Source organism: Mauremys reevesii, linkage group 8 (assembly GCF_016161935.1).
Source record: "Mauremys reevesii isolate NIE-2019 linkage group 8, ASM1616193v1, whole genome shotgun sequence".
In the NCBI taxonomy this organism is placed as follows: Eukaryota; Metazoa; Chordata; order Testudines; family Geoemydidae; genus Mauremys; species Mauremys reevesii.
Window position 1 is genome coordinate 82,657,189 of NC_052630.1, and position 20,556 is coordinate 82,677,744.

A 20,556-nucleotide genomic window follows, 5' to 3' on the forward strand; every position below is an offset into this window, starting at 1 on the left:
CAGAGGTTGGGGTGCAGAGGCCTGAGGGTTCAGGGTGGGGTTGTGGGCTCCCGGGTGGGGCCAGAAATGAGGAATTCATAGTGGGGGGGGGCTCCAGGCTGGGGCAGGGAGTTGGGGTGCGGGAGGGGATGAGGGCTCTGGGGTGCAGGAGTGAGCTCTGGGCAAGGGCTGAGGGGTTCGGAATGCAGGAGGGGGCTCTGGTCGGGGGCCGAGGGAGCTCAAGGCTGGGGTATAGGAGGCGGTTGGGGGTGCAGGCTCTGGGAGGGAGTTTGGGTGCAGGAGGGGGCTCAGGGATGCGGGCTCCAGCCGGGCAGCGCTTACCTCGGTCGGCTCCTGGAAGCGACCGGCATGTCCCTCCGGCTTCTAGGCTCAGGGCCACAGTTCCCGGCCAATAGGAGCTGCGGAGTTGGTGCTTGGGGCGGGGGCAGCGCATGGAGACACCTCCCCTCCCCCCACCCCCCGGCCGACCTTGTGCCTAGGAAATGGACATCCCGGCCGCTTCCGGGAGCCGTGCGGAGCCAGGGGGCAGGTAGGGAACCTGCTTTAGCCTTGCTGCGCCGCCAACTGGATTTTTAGCGGCCTATTAAAATCTCCCGGATTGTTTTCAATAGTCACTGGGAGACCGAGGCTGATTCTGGTAGACTCCAGGACAATCCGGGAGGGTTGGGACCCCTCTTCCCAAATGGATTACTCCTTCCACCACTGAAAATGTGGGAACCACTGGGGTGAAATACAGCAACTGTTTAACAGTGTGCTACGTAACAGAATAGCCTAACAATTTAAGACGGGGAGTAAATAATAATTTCCCCACCAATGGAAAGCATAATTTAGATAGTAAAGGCCAGATTACTAAAGGTATTTTGGCACCTAAATATGCTCATAACTTCTTTTCAAAATCCCACTAGGCATCTAAGTGCCTAACTTTCACTGAAATGCCTGACTCCCATTGACTTCAATGGAAGTTGGGGCCTAGGCACGTCTACGAGGTTCCTATCTGCATCTTTAGGTGCCTAAATACCTTTTAAAATCTGGCTTTAAATCCCAATGACTTTCAATGAGATGTAGCTGCCTACGTGCCTAAATCAATTCTGAAAATAAGACTTAGGGCTTGTTACAACTTAAAACGCTGCCCCACTGCAGCTGCACCGCAGTAACACTTCAGTGAAGCTACTACCTATGCTGACAGGACAGCTTCCCCCAATTGGCATAGCTATTGTACCTCCCCGAGAGGCGATAGCAAGGTCTACAGGCGAATTCTCCTATTGACATAGCGCTGTTTATACCATGGGTTAGGCTGGCTTAACTGCATCTCTCAGAGGTCTGGATTTTTCATACCCTTGAGCAACATAGTTATACCGATTTTATTTCCCGAGCTTAGACCAGGCCTGAGGCTTCTAAGTCACTTAAGCACTTTTGAAAATTTTATCCTATCAAAATAACAACAGTCACATTGCCATTTGGCTAGGTCACTGAGTTAACACTTCCTATTCTCACAAACAGTGCCGTGGGATTTGAAATACCCCACAAGTAGCAAGGACCTTTGTTTTACGTTTTTTCTGAAAGATGGCCCCCCTAGCACAGACTTGGGGTATTGTTTCATTACTGACTCCGGGAAATCACCAACACTTCCTGCACCACCTAGGTATTAAGAAGCTGCGCAGTCAGCTATTAACCCAGCCAATCCTGCTTAGTTGAGAGCACAAAGTTAGCATAACCATGTTCTTAACTGATATCTGCACATGATATGCTTGCATCCGACGAAGTGGGCATTCACCCACGAAAGCTCATGCTGCAAAACGTCTGTTAGTCTATAAGGTGCCACAGGATTCTTTGCTGCTTTTTTTTTTTTTTTTTTTTTGCGGATACAGACTAACACGGCTGCTACTCTGAAACATGATAATAAAGGTTTCAATAAACTGGCAAAATTGCTACAGTTGAAAACTGGGTTAATTGGCTACCATTATCTCATCTCTTTCACCATGACCACTCCTCAGTCAATCATCAGCATGAGATAATGGCAGAGATCTGATTTTCTTTAGCTGTTTGCTGCATGACTCCTTGGAAGATTCTTGGGGTGATAAAGATTTATTTGCACCAACTTCCTATTATTTTAAGGCCTGGGTAATGGCACTATAAGGGCTTGTGCTCTACACACACCCACAGCTGCTATATTTTCCTGCAGTGATTTGATAAAATGTAATGATAGTTAACATGCTGCAAATAAGGAGAATGAACTCCAGTTTGAACTGTTTTGCACGGTTAGCGCAAATTGGAATGAACATAGATTAAATCTTCCCCTAATTCACTGAGAAAAGAATCTGCCTTCTCTTTGATGCCAAAGAAGCATTACAGTGTAACAACATATCCATTTTTGAAAATACCCCCTGCCCCTCCTAATTCTTTCAACTTAGAAAGTATTTTATTCCTGAATTTCTACTGCCTTCTTGCATTCTTTGGGTGTCTGTGATATGTGTAGTAGAAAAACTGCAGTATCCTCACCCACAGGGCTTGCTAGACAGTAAAGAAGAGTCTGGTATGGTTCACACACTTGTTTTGAGTTGCATCTGTTTGTTATTTTAAGTCAAAATATATTTTATTTATTTACTGATTTAGGAATACAACTTTTAAAAAACTTCTTTTTTCACTTAACCCAAGAAACCACATTCCTGCACAGTTGTTATGTGGTGTCCATCATAAGAAGTATCAAAGTGCTGTGGTACCATAGAGAATACTTTACAGAACTATGTACAGTAATTCCCATAAGTGCAGAGAGGGGGAAAATAGCATACAAAGGATGAAGTCAACGGAAGGGACTGTGAAGGAGAGAAAAGGCTGATGTGATATGGGGTCTGTTTCTTGGTGCAAGAGAGTACTTTGGTCACAACATTCTGAATTCCCTGAAGAATTGAGGAAAATTGTAAAATAGACAATTGCAATAGGAGAGATTGTGATTAAAGCATGGATAAGGGTTTCAGCAAAGGCAGGGTCAAAGTAAGGTCAAATACTGGCAATATTCTAGAGACTGCAATAGGCAGAATTAAACATAAGGAAGACATCTGAAGAAGGAAAACACAGGTCTGAGGTCAAGAACGAGTCCAAGATTTTCGGCCTTTGGAGTAATGCGAATGTCTGACTTCAGGAGTGTGAGTCAGATACGACAAAGAAGTCTTTTTACCCAGGAGGACTTCAGTCTTTAAAACACTCGGCATTTGGAAGTTATGGTGTAGCCAAGCATTGACAGAGTCAAGACAGCAGATAGACAGGTGACAGAGGGATCAGAGAGAGTCATTACTGCTCCCATTCCAAAGAGAAGTGACACAGATTGCTAAATTTTCATAATGGCCCCAAATTAACCATTCCAACAGAAGAAGACAAAGCCAGGACATCTGCTTTTGCAGCACTAACTCTATGACATCATTAAATGCCTGATACTAGGGTATTTTAGGACAAGGCAGCAAAACACCAAGGTGCTATGGTTAAAAGATGTAGAAACAACACCCAACTTTATGAATAGACAGTTAAGAAAATAAGAATGGCCATACTGAGTCAGACAAATAGTCCATCTAGCCCAGTATCCTGTCTTCTGACAGTGGCCAGTGCCAGATCCTTCAGAGGGAATGAACAGAACAGGGCAATTATCATGTGATCCATCCCAACATCCAGTCCCAGCTTCTGGCAGACCGAGGTTTAGGGGCACCCAGAACATGGGGTTGCACCCCTGACTATCTTGGCTAATAACCATTGGTAGACCTATCCTCCCTGAACTTACCTAATTCTTTTTTTTAACCCATTAATACTTTTGGCCATCACAACACCCTCTGGAAATGAGTTCCACATATAAAGTGTGCATTGACAGTTGTTATAAATGATCTTGTGCAACTACCAAAAAACCCAACCAACCCTCTAGTCAACCCAATGATCTCAAAATTTGATCTCCAGTCTCCAGCCTACCAATAAGTGTCTTACACATGCTGTCACCAAAATCACATTGTACTGTACTAAGAAAACTGATGGCCAATTTACACAGATTAAATGAATATTATGCTGACACTAAAGTCATCTGAGTATTTTATACAAACAAAATGTTGGCTTTAAGGGTTGTCTTCCTAATCCCTCTATCACTTTATTTTTGTGTATTTAAAGAGCATTCATATTAGGCAGCTTCTGTCCCTCTTCAATGTGCTGTTTCTTTAACTATGAGGAGCTGGCTTAGGGTATGTTTACACTAAAGCTCAGAGCATGCTTCCCAGCACGGATAGACAGACTCGTGCTAGCTCTTCTGGAGCTAGCTAAAAATACGCATTGTTGTCAGGGGTAGTCTGACCAGCAGCTCGGGGGAGCTGAGTACAAAACTGCTCTGACTCCCTGGATACACACTCAGGTGGCTAGACTGAGCCGGCTACACTGCTATTTTTAGCACAAATCCATCTACCTAATTTGGGAAGAATGATCTCAGCTGCAGTGTAGACATACCTTTAGGTTGAAGGAGACTTGAGGTAAAAATTATTTTTAGTTCTTATGTGTATATATGTATGAGTTATATATTAGATTATGTAAAAGCAGCAAAGAGTCTTGTGGCACCTTATAGACTAACAGACGTTTTGGAGCATGAGCTTTCGTGGGTGAATACCCACTTCGTCGGATGCATGTAGTGGAAATCTCCAGGGGCAGGTATATATAAGCAAGCAAGAAGCAGGCTAGAGATTATAGATTATATATATTAGGGCTGTCGATTAATCACAGTTAACTCACGTGATTAACTCAAAAAATAATCGCAGTTTTAATCACACTGTTAAACAATAGAATGCCAATTAAAATGTATTAAATATTTTTGATGTTTTTCTACATTTTCAAATATATCAATTTCAGTTACAACACAGAATACAAAGTGTACCCTGATCACTTTGTATTATTTTTTATTACAAATATTTCACTGTAAAAATGATAAACAAAAGAAATAGTATTTTTCAATTCACCTCATACAAGTACTGTATTACAATCTCTTTATCATGCAAGTGCAACTTACAAATGTAGATTTTTTTGTTACATAACTGCACTCAAACACATAATGTGAAACTTTAGAGCCTACAAGTCTACTCAGTCCTACTTCTTGTTTAGCCAATCGCTAAGAGAAACAAGTACACAGATTTATTTGTGAGTCTGTAGTAAAATAAAATTAAAAATCAATATACACTCATTGTCTTCCACTGAGCTTAGAACTGCAACAGGATAATTACACAGAGACTCTCAAACCACCACCAAAATTTTCTAAAGATACCTTCATGGACGAACTGTGAAAACTCTGTGGCTAACACTGTGTTCTATATAAGGAAGGGAAGAGTAGTATTAGCAAAGAGTTTAAAAAGCTTTTTACTCCCTTTCAAGCTCTTGCTTCACTCACCTTCTGTTTGACTAGATCTCCTACAGTGAAACGAACACTAGGGCAGTTGCCACAGTCCCATAAAATACTTAGAACCAGGATCTGTTTTCCAATTCACCCCATCATCGTTAAACGTTCTGCAGCATCCAGTTACAACATATTACAACATTCCAAAAACAAGCTAAGGCTTAGTCTACAATTCTACATACAGTTTTTGTACCAATCAGTTAGGGGGTGGGATTTTTTTTTAATCAAAATAGCTATACCTGTACAACCGTCAGTGTGGACGCAGTAATAGCAGTATGAAGGTACCTTATACCAGCATAGCTTGTTCTCCTTCCCATACTAAGAATAGCTATACTGGTAAAAAGCACCTTTATACCAATATAACTGTGTTCGCACTAGTGGGGATGGTACCACTTTGACTATACTGGTATAACTGAAGTGTTACAACTTTTGTGCATATTAGACAAGACCTTACTGTAAGATTTTCTGAAGTGTAAAAAAAAGTTACTAAATGTATACATTAATGACATGAGAAGTGAAATATTTGCCTTCAATGATAAAAAAGCTTGTCAAAATTCTTCCCCCTCCCTGTATCCCCGTTGCCAAAATGTTCCACACAGAGTAGTTCTTCATGAATTTACTCTATCTCTAGGTATTAACTTGTGGTTCATACTTGTTGGAAGTCATTTCTTATGAGATCTGTGTCCCAAAAGGCCTCTTTTTGAGGAGGGAGGGAAGGTGCTCATTTCAGATTGACTGCAATTGTTACAGATTTACCTGGAAGACTAATGTGTAATTCTACAATGTCATAATCTGCTAGAAAGATGTAGAATAATCTTATCTAAGCAGATACTGGAAACAGTGCAAGCAGGATGGAAAAACTTTAGAACATTTATACCTGGAATTGCACATTAACCCCATCAGTCCCCCCAAGACCTCCTAGCACACATCTCTTTCAACTGCTGGTGCCAAGAAGTTAAAAGGTCTGCAGGTATATTATAATCAATTTTAAAGTCGGGAAGCAAAGCACAAGCTAACAGGTTTCTGGCTCCAAATGAATTAAATAATCTTATTTCAACAGATCTCTTCTAATAAAGGTGACACAAATACAAGCATTTATTCCTAATAAAATAACTCTCCTGTGATTTAGAGCTACAAAGTAGGCACTTCAATGTGTGTCATACCAACATAAAGTAACACTGCCATGTACCTAAGAAAGCCTTGTCCTTCTGCCAAAATCAAGGTCTATACACAAAAATGTCTGAATATATGTTATAGTAACGATGATACAAGTGGATTGCAGAAGTAAAAGCAAATGTTTACCTTGGGCTGGGTCAGGTGGGCCAAACTCTAGAGAATATCGGAGAATGAAGTTGTTGTTCCACACATACAGGTGGTTATCTCTTGGGTTGTAATCCACTGCTGCAATGTACTGGTACTGGTTGGGGAAGGGAACTTCTACGTATTCTCCTCTGCTTAACCTGGTGTTGTAAATGTAATCAATTGCATTCTTGCCAGTTTCACTTTCGTTGTCTTGATACACTGATCGGACTACATAGAGGACTCCACATATCATAAAAGCATTGGATGCTGCCCGTTTGTCATATGTGGTTTCCCATGTTGCTTCAAAGCGAAGAGTATATGGATTCAATTGGCTAATAACGATCATTCCATTGTTTTGTTCCGTCGCATAAATTACCCATAAACCATTTTCGTCAACTGCTAAATCAATATCAGTCTTTCCTCCCCATCTGTATGGAGAAGTGTCATGGTAGTTAGCATAGTTGATAATGGCCTCTCCACTTTTAATTCTAGTCCTCAAGTCAAACTTTACAATGTTCCTGGTTCTTTCTTTGTTAAAAAATACAGCACCATCATACACCACAAATCCAGTGCCATCCACTCGATTTGGAAGTTTGTAAGTTGTCTGTTGGCGTCCATTTTGGAAGTCCTCTAAAGAAGCATATTCTATCAAAGTATCAGTGCGATATGGAGTCCATGGCATGAAGTATATTTTATCTGCAGCCTGGAGAGGATCTTTGCACCAAGCACCTGCCTTTTGTTCAGCTTCATATAAAGACGGTGAGTCCACAATTGCTTTCAACGTCCCCGGGCAAACAAAAACTAACAGTCACAGAGAGAAGTAAGACAAGAATTATGTCAAATTAAAACATTCATGCAACCAAACAGACTAGATAAGTCATAATGATTGTGTCAGGAAGAAAAGATTCATTTAATTGTATAATAATTGCAATTATCACTCTTTATCATCCACTTTTCTTAATGTTACCATGTTCTTATTGTACCAGTATGTAAAGTGGATGGGAACTATTTTCACTAGTACAGACCAAGGCTCAATAGCACACATCTAAAAATGTAGAGCTACTCTTGCATTTTCATCTTAGACTTTAGTGAATACTGCATTTAGGCTCCAGAGCTTTTAACTGGTGTGTAGTAGTGCGGTAGGTCATTTCAGTTAAAAAAAAAACTACATCAAATTGTTTAGAACTTTTAGAAGTGGTGAGGCTGAAAAAGGAGGTGCCTCGCTTAAAAATAAAGAAACAAAACAAATCATCAGGTATATAGAGAAAGCAATTAGGAGCAGAGAAAACAAAACACAACCAGAGCAATGAATGAAACAGACCAGGAAACCCTGTAACCAAGGCATGCTATGGAGAGGGTTCTGGAAGCCAGGCAAGATGACATTTTATTAACAGGAAAGTACCCAAGGATGAGAGAAAGAGAGGGAAAGAGAGAAAGTAAGGGAATCTCCCCTCCAGCCCCGAGTTTTTCAGACACTATATCCCACCACCTACTTTAAGCAACCAAGTCTCTTTACTGCAAACAGTCGACTTCTTTATGAGGTGTACTTATAAGATCCTGCTGATTATCATAATATCAGAGTGTTGTGGGTAGGGGAAGGGAGGAGGTTAACATCCATAAGGCACATAACAAGGAGCTGGGGTTTGGACTGTATACGTTATTTACCTTTTTGCTCCACTTCTATTTTAAGCATCGGAAGAAAAATAAAAAAGTGCAAGGAAAAAAGAAAGAAGATTAACATAAATTGACTATTAATCTAAGATTAAATTAGTAACAGACGCTAAATATAGGGAGAATAAGAACTGCACTATATTGGATAAAGAGAAACAGACAACAGGAAAACCTAGCAGGAGAAAGATTCTAAAGTTACATAAGTGAACATGGATCAATCATTTTAGTAGATTAAGGAGGCAACACCGATATGTTGGCATGTAGTTTCACTTAGTGAACCTGAATAAATAATGAATGACTTCACTAATGCATGACATACATACCCTTCCCAAATGCAATGTATATTCCTACCACGTTGTTTTTTTAAAATGAAATATTAATATATATTATACACAAGTAGGGGTGTGTGGGCGTGTGTCTGAGTGAATGTGTGGGCACGTGCTTATAATCCCCAGGTCAGTGTTCTGTTTTTCTTTCTTGTAAGTGAAGCGGCTCATTGCCTTTAGTTTTCCTTGGGGTTCCCCCACCCAGAATGTTAATCTTGAGAATACTGTAACTTCTCAGTCTAGAACTGCAAAATCAGAGTAAAAGGAACAAGTGAAAATATCTAGAAGGAAGAAGCAAAAGCACAGTAAGCAAGAAGAAAAGAGAAGAAAAAAATTAACATTTAGCTCATTCAGGCATTCTCCAGCATCATCGACTAAGCCCGAAACAGCAAGCTAGTATGTAAAGACAATCATACCAAGCATTGAAAATAAATACCATCTCCACCACCACACACACCATTAAAGGAAAGTGCTTCATAAAACAAACCTGATTAGCAGAGTTGTTACATTACTGAAGCAATTCCTTCCCAAAGAAGTTTAAAGGAATAGATTATGTAATTACATGAAGGGTGTTACAACCAAAGTGCAGCCAGTAAATAGCCTCCCAATAATTACTAGCCATAAAAACCAGTTCACACTGTCAGTGGGACTTTTGAAGTATGTTCCTTCAGTTTCAATAAATGACCTGGACAATGCCAGTTGTACCACTCCTTTGTAACAGTATCTGTTGATACCAAAGAAGCATATGAAAACTACCTGTACAGCTATTACACCTTCAGTATTATGGTATTATCTAGGAAACATCTTTCTTTCTTCCACAAAAGGTTGTGGATTTTTGGTTTCATTTAACAACATTACCTGTGGTATTATGTGAGAACAGCACTGACTAAACCCATCTAATATTTCTTCAGGGGACAATTTAGAAACTTTTTTTTGGTTAATGTTTTTGAAATGAATGGTATTTTTCCTAGCCTTGTTCATTTATACATCTTCAGATAACATACATATTTTCCTGCTATTTGTAGTTATGGACTTATCAAAGTAAACAGAACAGAATTTCTAGGTTGCCACAATTCTGATAGTGACTTTCAGATGATTCCATTTGTGAACTATGATGCATGAAGCTTATTCCTCAGCAAAGAGCAATATTGTACCTGCTTAGAATCAGTAATAGTAGGGCAATTGTGAAAAGACATGGATAACAAAAATCATTAATGGCATGTCTGCTCTGAGTACATTTGTGTACAGCTGTACGCTTTTCAGGGACAGATGGGCTTACTAAAGTAAACAAATGCTTCAAAGTCCAATCAATAGAGAGAGAATAAAACACTTTTTAAATGTTTTTCCATTGAATTCCTGAGTCCAAATAAGTCTTAAAATAAAATTTCATGCATAGATGTAGAAAGTAGTGCTTCTGATGTGCTTACTAATCCTACAAGGGCTGACTTCTGTTATTCAATCAAAGTATCAACATATATTGTGCAGCATAATTGAGAGAAATGTCAAGTAGGGCACTCTCAATTTCGCTGTAATTCAATCAATAACACTCTAATTTTAGGACAAAGCAATGCATATCAAATTTGTTTAGAACTCCATTTTTAATGGAGATTCACCTGGGCATCCCAAAAGATCGTTTTTATTGAAGAGGATCAGAAAAATATCAGCAATAGATATAAATTTTGAGAGGCAAACGAAAGAAGTTTCTCATAAAGGATTTTGTTATGAGGACCAAGAACACAGAATCCAGGGAGCTCTAGCCATATGCATGGTCAGCAAGGTAGCTATGTATTTATGAAGGCCAGCGAGACATGAAAAATGCTATACACTATACAAGGGTGAGACATTAAATTCATGTGTGAGAGAGAGCTATAACTTTTACCACAAAATCTCACACTATCAACCATGTTTACACTCTCATGGACAGAATGGAAGTAACCATGAGATTTCATAGCTTTTTTAAAAAACAAAATCTTGTGATAATTAAAGATTTGGGGTGTGAAGGGATAGGGAAAAGAGACCAGTTCAGAACAAGAATAAAAAAAATAGGAACAGGAACAAGAACTTTTTTTGGTTTTACAGTTGAAATGTAGGGATCAGTAACCTCTTCCCACACCAGGGGCGGCTCCAGGCACCAGCGCAGCAAGCGCGTGCCTGGGGTGGCAAGCCGCGGGGGGCAGCCTGCCGGTTGCTGTGAGGGTGGCAAGCAGGTGGCTTTCAGTGGTGTGCCTGCAGGAGGTCCGCCTGTCCCGCAGCTTCGGCGGCAATTCGGCGGTGGGGATGCCGATTGCGCGGCACCGGCGGACCTCCTGCAGGGACGCCGCCGAATCCGTATGACCAACGGACCACCCGCAGGTGTGCCGCAAAATCCGTGTGACCAGCGGACCTCCTGCAGGCGCGCCGCCAAATCCGTGTGACCAGCGGACCTCCTGCAGGCATGCCGCCTGCCTGCCATGCTTGGGACAGCAAAAAACATAGAGCCACCCCTGTCCCTCACCTAGACCTCCAAAAGGCTTAGACGACCTTTCTGAAATCCTTCCTAGGGGCTCTAACATGAGTCAAACTCTTATGGTGGGCCAACTGCAATTTGCAAACCTTGGCATTTCAGGCATTCTACATGCCAGCACTGTGTTTTTAAGTGCCACAAAGGGCCCAGAGCACTGAAGATTCATATAGAGCAGTCACACACAGCCCAGTAGGGAGAGAACACTAGAACTGATAAATGCATTTTTGTTGGGCATCAAAGAGAAGTAGTTTTGGAAATATAGGGATAGATGTTGGGAAGTAGTAAGAGGGAAGAGAAAAAAATGGGAAGGGATAGTGAGACGTCACAAGATTAGGTTAAGCACTAGAATGGTAAAGCTTATCTGGACTGATTCGTCAAACCTTCTGGGGGTTGCCAATAGGATAATTCCTGAGACAACGTTGTAACTACTCCTGGTGTTACCACTGTGCAAGCTGAAGTTACAACTTTCTAATATTCACTTTGAAAAAAATATATATATCTATATCCGAGTCCACAGTTACACTAACACAGAATAATTGACGGGGGGCGTCAATGGAATTAAACAAAGCAAACATTTTAAGGAACAGAATGGCTACAAGTTAGAGATCAGCGTACGGCTGCATTGTGGCACTATACTTCTGATAACTGAAAAAGAAAAAGTCTCTGTAGATAGGAATACCCAATCAGTAGAATATATCCACACATGTCTCCCTAAAACAGCATAGAAAATTGTTTTAAAGTTTGATAATATTTGCATAATACTTTTCTCTATAGATTGGCCTACTGGAACTGGCTCCACGGAAAAAATAACCTCTTGGCTTTTGATTGACCTCATGCTTTGGAATAAGACGCAATGCCCTTTTTCTAGGAATTTGGGAACAGAAATTGTGCTAAAGTAAAAGTGACTTTAATTAAATAAAATAATATTGGTTAGATTGGGACAAAACATAACTCCTCAAAAGTGGGACAAGAAGAAAGGTTACAACGGGTCACCAATATTGCACACGGGAGGAACAGTGCCAAGGAGTAGTGTACAAAATAGGCGTCCAACCTACAAAGGGTATAGAAAAAAATCATAAAGCATCCATTTCACAATGACACAGAAATACACAGCAGGGATGAAAACAAAAGGTGATTTGTGTTTGGCCTTTAATGGATGCTGAATAAAGCTAATGTAGTGAAGCAATATAGAGCACTGTTTTGATTTAAGAAGTTTGCATTTCAAAATAATGTGCAAAAACCAATATGGACAGTTTTGACATGGCTTTACTTGTGCCAGAACTCATTCCCTTGTGTTTCCGATGTGTATCTTCTGCTACTTGAGAGTTTTTTGTATCTGAGATAAGCTTTGTTTCCTGTCCAAATGAAAGTTTGGTTTGAGATCAAGAACATTAACCTTAACAACTGGAACAATTTATGGATCAATCACTGTATTGCTAAACTTCACACTGTAAGCATGGCCATTTCTCTGCTGGATTAAAGGAAGAAGGAGAAGTCACTCCAAAGAGTGACCTTAAGAGGAAATGAAAACAGTTGAAAGTGTTGAATAAGCAGAACTTTTAAAAACTCAAATACTCTTCAGTTTAAAAAAACAATTTTCATTATAATTTTAAATACTACTGAATTCTGGCTTTAGAAAGAACATTGTGCAAAACTGCTGTAGTGCCACGGACTACTGATTTTTCATTCTGAGTATTAAATTTTAAAATATTCTTTTTGAAAGATTATTTCCAGTCATAAAACAAATTGTTTTATTTATGTTAAAGATGAATGTCTATTCCTTTTTCCTATGTGATACTAAGAGATATTTTATCAATTTAATGATAAATTATTAATTTTGAATTCATGTGCAGTTGTGAATGTGCTCCTGAACCTGAAAGCACAAAGCTTTCTTTCAAAATTTAATAATAACCGAGACACTTGCCTCCGATACCTCTGTAGTGGGTTCTGTCATGCACCCAAAGTAACCACACAGCAGGTAGCCTTTCAAGTTGATAATGATTAAAATTGAAGTCAATTCCTTCTTTAGAAAACTGTGAGCCAAACCAATTTGTCAGCAACTGGTACTGGGCAAAAGAACAAATTTCTATCTAGCCTACTGAATAGCTAATTCAAGTTTGTTTCTTGAAAAACAGTAGCCTTAAAAGCCAAACACTTAAGAACACAGACAGACACTTGGCCAGCATCACACTATGGCTTCCTTCCACGCTTCGTGAAGCTAATTGGAGGCCCTAGTCTGTAAGTGCTCTGCATGCATAATGGTTCTGTAGGCCATAGACATATGCTTCTTTTGCATATAGTAGTGCTCCAGCATTAAGCGTGAAGGCTGGAGGAAGTGAACAAGAACAAAAAAAGTTTATACTTACTGTAAGGAACACATTCATACTGAACTTCAAGATATTTGTACGTTCCAGGACAAGGATCAGGAAACACATCTGACCCAGTAACTACTATACACTGTGTTCGGTTGTTGCACCTGTAAGTGGAATAAGAAGTAAGCTAATTAATTTAAAATGAGATTTTAGTTTGCAATTTTATACCAAAATAGTGTAATACAGAGCAGACTCCTTTCATACTTGGGCAATCCAATCAATAAGGAAACAGAAATAATTAATATTAGATCAGTTAACATCCATAAATAAAGTGTTAAGATAATATTTCAGTTCAAGCTTCATACCCTTAGATCTGGGAGTCAATGTTACTCCAAATATTAAAACTCCTCCCCTTTGACTGAGGTAACTATCCCATTGGCTCCATACCGATACTCAATAAAACATGTAATAAATCAATATGGAGTATTGTTTTGATGTGAGATGCTTGCATATTAAAATAACGTGAAGTAATCAATATGAATAGTTTTGACATGACTTTGCTTATGCCAGAACCAATTCCCTTGATCTTTAGACATGTACATGCTGCTGAATGTTTGTTTTCTGTACCAAAAGAGAGCTCTGATTTTGGTTTGAGGGGTTACTACAGATCAAGAACATGAACTTTCACACTCACGAAAATTAAGGAACAATCAATGTATTATTAAAATTCCCATTGCAAACATGGCTATTTCTCTGTTGGATTATAGGAAGTAGGAGAAGTCACTGCAAAGAATGACCTGATGAGGATATTTTGAAATAACAGTTAAAACTGCTGAACCATCAGAGAGTTGTTTAAACTGAAATACCCGCCAAGGGGGAAAAAAAGCTCTTTATTAAAACAGTTAAGGGATCACTTTAGAAACCTACTGATTGTGCCATTAGATAGAACGTTGCACAAAAGCTTCCATGGTAGACAGGAACAACTGCTATTTACGTTATTTTGTACAAAAAATAGTAATGGTTAAAACTGGCAACTGTTTTAGACTGTTGTTCAGTTTTAAAAATATAGAAGAGATATTAGGTTGGCATTTGAAACGCAACATCATCAGATAGCTTCACCAGAGCTATGCAAAACTTAAGAAATAAAGAAAAATATCTTAAGTGTCCTATGAAAAGAAACAGGAAAGTAAAAGGTCAGACAGTTTAGTGACTAAAAAGAAAAGAGCTTGGCTCATCTTCTCATGGGTGAGTTTTGTTTGTTAGCAAACTGAATAAAGAATATAAGAAAGGCCATACTGGCTCAGACCAAAGGTCCATCCAGCCCAGTATCCTGTCTGCTGACAGTGGCCAATGCCAGGTGCCCCAGACGGAGTGAACTTAACAAGTAATGATCAAGTGATCTCTTTCCTGCCATCCATCTCCACCCTCTGACAGAGGCTAGGGACACCATTCCTTACCCATCCTGGCTAATAGTTATTAATGGACTTAGCCTCCATGAATTTATCTAGTTCTCTTTTAAACCCTGTTATAGTCCTAGCCTTCACAACCTCCTCAGGCAAGGAGTGCCACAGGTTGACTGTGCACTGTGTGAAGAAGAACTTCCTTTTATTTGTTTTAAACCTGCTATCCATTAATTTCATTTGGTGGCCCCTAGTTCTTATATTATGGGAACAAGTAAATAACTTTTCCTTATTCACTTTCTCCACACCACTCATGTTTTATATACCTCTATCATATCCCCCCTTAGTCTCCTCTTTTCCAAGCTGAAAAGTCCTAGCCTCTTTAATCTCTCCTCATATGGGACCTGTTCCAAACCCCTAATCATTTTAGTTGCCCTTCTGTGTCAGTATATCTTTTTTGAGATGAGGAGATCACATCTGTATGCAGTATTCAAGATGTGGGCGTACCATGGATTTATATAAGGGCAATAAGATATTCTCTGTCTTATTCTCTATCCCTTTTTTAATAGTTCCTAACATCCTGTTCGCTTTTTTGACCGCCGCTGCACACTGCATGGACATCTTCAGAGAACTATCCACGATGACTCCAAGATCTCTTTCCTGATTAGTTGTAGCTAAATTAGCCCCCATCGTATTGTATGTATAGTTGGGGTTATTTTTTCCAATGTGCATTACTTTACATTTATCCACGTTAAATTTCATTTGCCATTTTGTTGCCAGAAAGCCAGAACTTAAAACAATAGTCTAGCCTTTGACTCCAGCTGTGTATCGACTTCTCTTTTACTATGAGTTCCCACACTCCTGAATACCAGGTCCCAAATTAAGGTAATCCATCTTGTGTCAATGCTTTTCCACAGCTATCCACTACAAACAGGTGTGAGATCATTCTGTTCTTTAATTCATAATATCTCTAAATTGGTAAAGCAAGTATAACTTAAGAAATCACGGGAACTTACTTTTCTTATTTGAGGACTATGCCATCAAATAGTAGTGCAGAAGTGTGTGTGTCACAGTGAGCAATCTTTTTTCCTTGCCAAGTAAACCCACAAGCCAGGATTCTACTGACTTCACTAGTGTGGCTTTTGAAGTAGTAGACAAGTACATTTTCCTCTGAATACCAGGAAGCTGGTGGTTGTGCACAGGATTGGGGGATGGCCAGGCTTTCTTGCATGTTCTGTTGAACCATGAGAACACCTCACGGAGCTATGTGGAGACCCCTTGTTGCTTTTGTGCTGCCCTCCCTTTCCTCCCCCCCACACCTGCCATGCTACTGAAGGCTGCCTGCCCATCCAACATGCATCCTGATTTTTGAGTGAAAACCACACAGTACTACCTACAGCTGCTCAAAGGGGCAATGCAATGCACTATCTTTCACAAACTACAACGTACATTGTGTGGAGACATGTTACAAAGTGTGGCTTATCCCAACTCATACCCAATCCCTGTTGGTCACTGAGCCACACAGAGCTGAGGCTCTGTATAGAGAGCTACCGAGAGGAAATATACTGTTATGAATCAGTGCTGGAGAACATACAGTGTAGGTGTCTTCGGCCCTCCATGCACTCTCCAAATTAGGGCCTTCCTGTTCTCTTATGCATTGTGTGAGGGACTGGGGAAGTAGAAAAAGGAATACCAAACGTACATAGTCACCACTCTAATTACTACTTCATCATTTTGAGATGCCATGAGAATCGAGTGTGTGATACACCGCCAAATTCTATTACACTATTGGAAGCCGTGCAACCAAATCTCTCTGTCTTGCTCTCTTCTCCGTCACCTGCCATCCTGTTGAGACAGAGAAACCCTATTCTGAAAGCTGCTAGCTCACGGGGATTTCCAACCTCAAATAAATATGGAAATAAAGGTACTGCCAATTGGTAAAAATGTATCAGACACCATTAGAGAACGAGTGTCATTAATAATTAACTTGAAGTACATTCGTTGTAAATGATGTCGTCTTTTCTAACCAGCATATTGTTAGCTTGGTCCATCTATCCAAATCTATTTTAAAATTGTTCTAGCTATAGGCAAGTCATTAAATTTGTATAATTTCCTGGAATGTGGGAGTACTTGAGTGTTCTGGGTCCATCTACATTTATAGTTCCCTTACATATTTTTCAGACGCTAATTTGTGAATTCTCTGATTTTTTACATATCCCAAAATCTTAATTTTTAAAAACACATTAGGACTTTATATTGGAAGATCCCTTAAAAATTAACAGGCCTAGACTGTCTGAGTCTTGGTCTACACTAACAACTTACATGAATTTTCCACACCCCTGGATGACAGTTATACAGACCCAACCCCCAGTGCTATGTTGACAGGAGGGATTCTCCCTTCAACACAGCTACGACCTCTTGAGGAGGTGAAGTACCTACACTGATGGGAGAAGTTCTCACGTCAGCTCAGGTAGCATCATCACTCAGTGCTGTCACTGCAGCACTATAAGTGTAGACAAGTCCTCAGCGTAGCATCATCTGAGCACAGAGACTAATTTCTGCTAAACACCACTTTTATACGCAGTTCTCGCTTTTTTATCTTTGTTAAATACACCACAATGAGAACAAAGAGGGGAGATACTATGCATCCTTAAGACTCTTAAGAGTCTGATTCCTAGGCTGCATGACTCATCTGCACCTTCCACTGATTTCCTAGGGATCTGGAGTTCACTGTTATTTTATTATTTCATTTTATTAACTTGTACAAGAATAAGTAAGATGTTATATCAGGAATTAAGGATGGCGCTCTTTAATTATTTTCTAGTTTTCTGAGAAAAGCATTTAAAAGAAAAACACTTTTAAAAGGCCCTGAATCTCACTCCTTTCTGAACATTTCAGGTTTTTTCCAGTGAACAGGAATAACACCCTTTAAAAATTTCAACATAAAAATGTATATAAAATATTAATAATTACCAAGAAAAATTAATGTTAGCCTCCAGAGACTGTCACGCTAAATAATTAAGGATTAACAGTAACATTTAAGGCACCCACACTATTTACAAAGACTTATGATACAATGAATTTGTCACTTAAAAGCAAATAAATCTGATTTGTGCAAGACTTTATATCAACGCAGTGATAACTGATTTGTAAAGACTAGTATATGAATTAAATTAGAAAAGCTAGTTAAGCAGAGATTAACTGCAGTGCTGAAGGAATGACTACCTAGCCCGTTATGTTAACAAAAGCAAGAATTTTCCAGGGGAAATGTAAGTAGTACGCTAGCCTGCTGAAATATAATGTTAAGGTGTAATTGTGTACTCTGCCACTGCCTTTTCTCTATCATTTTAGTATGAATGAAAAGGTTAAATTTTCATAATGCAGAGATGTCACTTACAGTAATCTGAAATCAAACACAGAGTTAAATTAACAGTTACAGAACAATGTTGAACTCTATTCACCTCAGGAGGATGATTGTACAAATGTAGGAATGGCCCCTTCACACATCAGATGAAAGTGAGAGAAAATGGTAAATGAAACAAGTAGCAGTATGGCTGCAGCAAGTATTTTTACCCACCACAAATCTCTCCGTGTACTATAGGTTACCTTCATGTGTTCAGCTTTAAAGACAGCCGTACTCTCCATGCTAATTTGTTTGCATTTAAACTCTAATCTTGACTTGTATAATTCCCAACAAATTGCTTCTGCTCTTCTTTTGATTATCTTATGCTCATTATTATACTTTACCAAGTGCAAAGTATGGAGATGAGATTCCTCGTGTAATGTATTGTGTGAGGTGTTTTAATCAATAGTCTTATTCTGCTGATTAAGCAGGGGCTTCTGTTTTGGCAAGATAACATTAGTTTCTTCTGTCATGCTCCAAAAGCCATTGGGAATCTTCAGCAGATCATTAGATATGCTACAATAAAGCTTTCGTACATTCTCTTTTCTTCCTTAAATTACTTCTTCAATGTCCTATCATTCCCCGTCACTGTTGGCATTGCATTATTATTACAGTTCCCCTGAAACATGCACTAGAGCTATGTCTCCAGGCCATAGAATGCCATTTTCAATTGAGGTTTCTGCTTGAAAATATAAATTAAGAAAATTTCATTATCTCCTGCCAGGGGCCATTATTCACCACTGTTCTAAGGAAGATTAAAAATGCAAAATCTGAGGACTTGAACAAATACTCCAGCATTAAAATGAAAAGCTCAGTATATCATGGCAGAACTGGAAAACTGAAGTAGTACTGAAATTTGGAAAGTCATACACTGGCATGACTTTAATATTAGATGGCTCACACAGCTTGAATAAGGGGGAGGTCGTATTTAAATATAATCTATAAGGTTCCTTTTAGTGGTTTCTTGCATAGATATAGGAAATAATTCCCATTTATCAACTTCTCTTTCCAAAGCTTTGTGTATTGAGCATATAATCTAACAAGTATAATAATGTACCATAAAAAAAATCAGTGGCATGTCAAAGAGGACAAAAGTTCTGGTCAAAACTCTGAGGTTATCAGAATATTTTTGTCCATGTAGTCTTAATTCTAGATATTTTTGAGAACACAATTTTTCATGAAGTAAATATGTAATACCGAGCAATCATTATCAGTATACAGAAGGCACAAGCATACAAAACCATTAATTGACAAATAGATAAAGGAATAAAACTATTTTTAAAATGTTTTTGAAACTGAAAATCAGATTTCTTTGTGCCTCAATCTGATGACAAATTGATTAAATACTTTATAGGACTCTGTCTTTCATGGTAATATGCTCCTGCATACTGCCTACTGCAGCCTGTTTGCGTCCACTTGAGGGATGAAAGCAGACTGAGTTGTAGCACTAGCTGCTTCACATGCTGCTCCTGCTTATTTCCCCACCCCTTGTGCCTCAGGTAAGGCAGACTGGATGGGGTTGATGGATGTGTTGTGGCCAAAGCAGAGATATATCCCACATGTTGCAGTGCAACAACATCCTTTTAAACAGAAAAATTAGTGCAGACCCAGATCCTACCTTTAGAGGTACTCCTGATGGGCCTGCAATTGAGATACACCTCTACCCTGATAGAACGCGACCCGATAAAACACGAATTCAGATATAACGCGGTAAAGCGCCACCCGAGCCCCGCTGCCAGAGCTCCGGGGGTGATTTAAAGGAATAATCACCTTTATTCCTTTAAAGGTGGCTCCCCATAGCAGCTGGAGCACTGGGCCCTTAAAATCCCCACCGGGGCTCTGGCAGCCATGGGCTCAGGTGGTGATTTAAAGGGCCAGAGGCTCCAGCTGCTATGGGGAGCCCCGGGCCCTTTAAATCCCTGCCCGAGACCCGCTGCCAGAACTCCGGCAGTGATTTAAAGGGCCCGGGGCTCCCTGCAGTGGCTGGAGCACCGGGCTCTTTAAATCACCACCGGGGAAGCCAGTCCAGTCTGGCACACCATACCGGCTTTTGCTGGTACGCCGTATGGGACCAAACCCGATATAACACAGTCTTACCTATAAGGCGGTGAGATTTTTTGGCTCCCAAGGACCGCGTTATATCGGGGTAAAGCACGTTATATCAGGCACTTGCATTTTCACATGCACAATGGCTGTGCTAACTTTCCCAATATTAATATGTAAATTACATGT

The 20,556-nt window shown here is 39.7% G+C and overlaps 1 protein-coding gene across 21 annotated transcripts in view; it reads right to left on the reverse strand.

Moving 5' to 3' along the window:
- Positions 1–20,556, reverse strand: part of ADGRL2 (adhesion G protein-coupled receptor L2) — a 194,471-nt gene that overhangs the window by 47,613 nt on the left and 126,302 nt on the right. For 14 of the 21 annotated variants that reach the window (XM_039484166.1, XM_039484185.1, XM_039484173.1 and 11 more), the window contains exons 4-6: positions 13,576–13,685; positions 8,375–8,389; positions 6,710–7,510 (exon numbers count right to left, since the gene is read on the reverse strand). In XM_039484166.1, coding sequence (XP_039340100.1) covers positions 6,710–7,510; positions 8,375–8,389; positions 13,576–13,685 — 926 coding nt within the window. The remainder of the gene's footprint in view (positions 1–6,709; positions 7,511–8,374; positions 8,390–13,575; positions 13,686–20,556) is intronic. The other 7 variants (XM_039484174.1, XM_039484168.1, XM_039484171.1 and 4 more) reach the window with 1 other exon arrangement.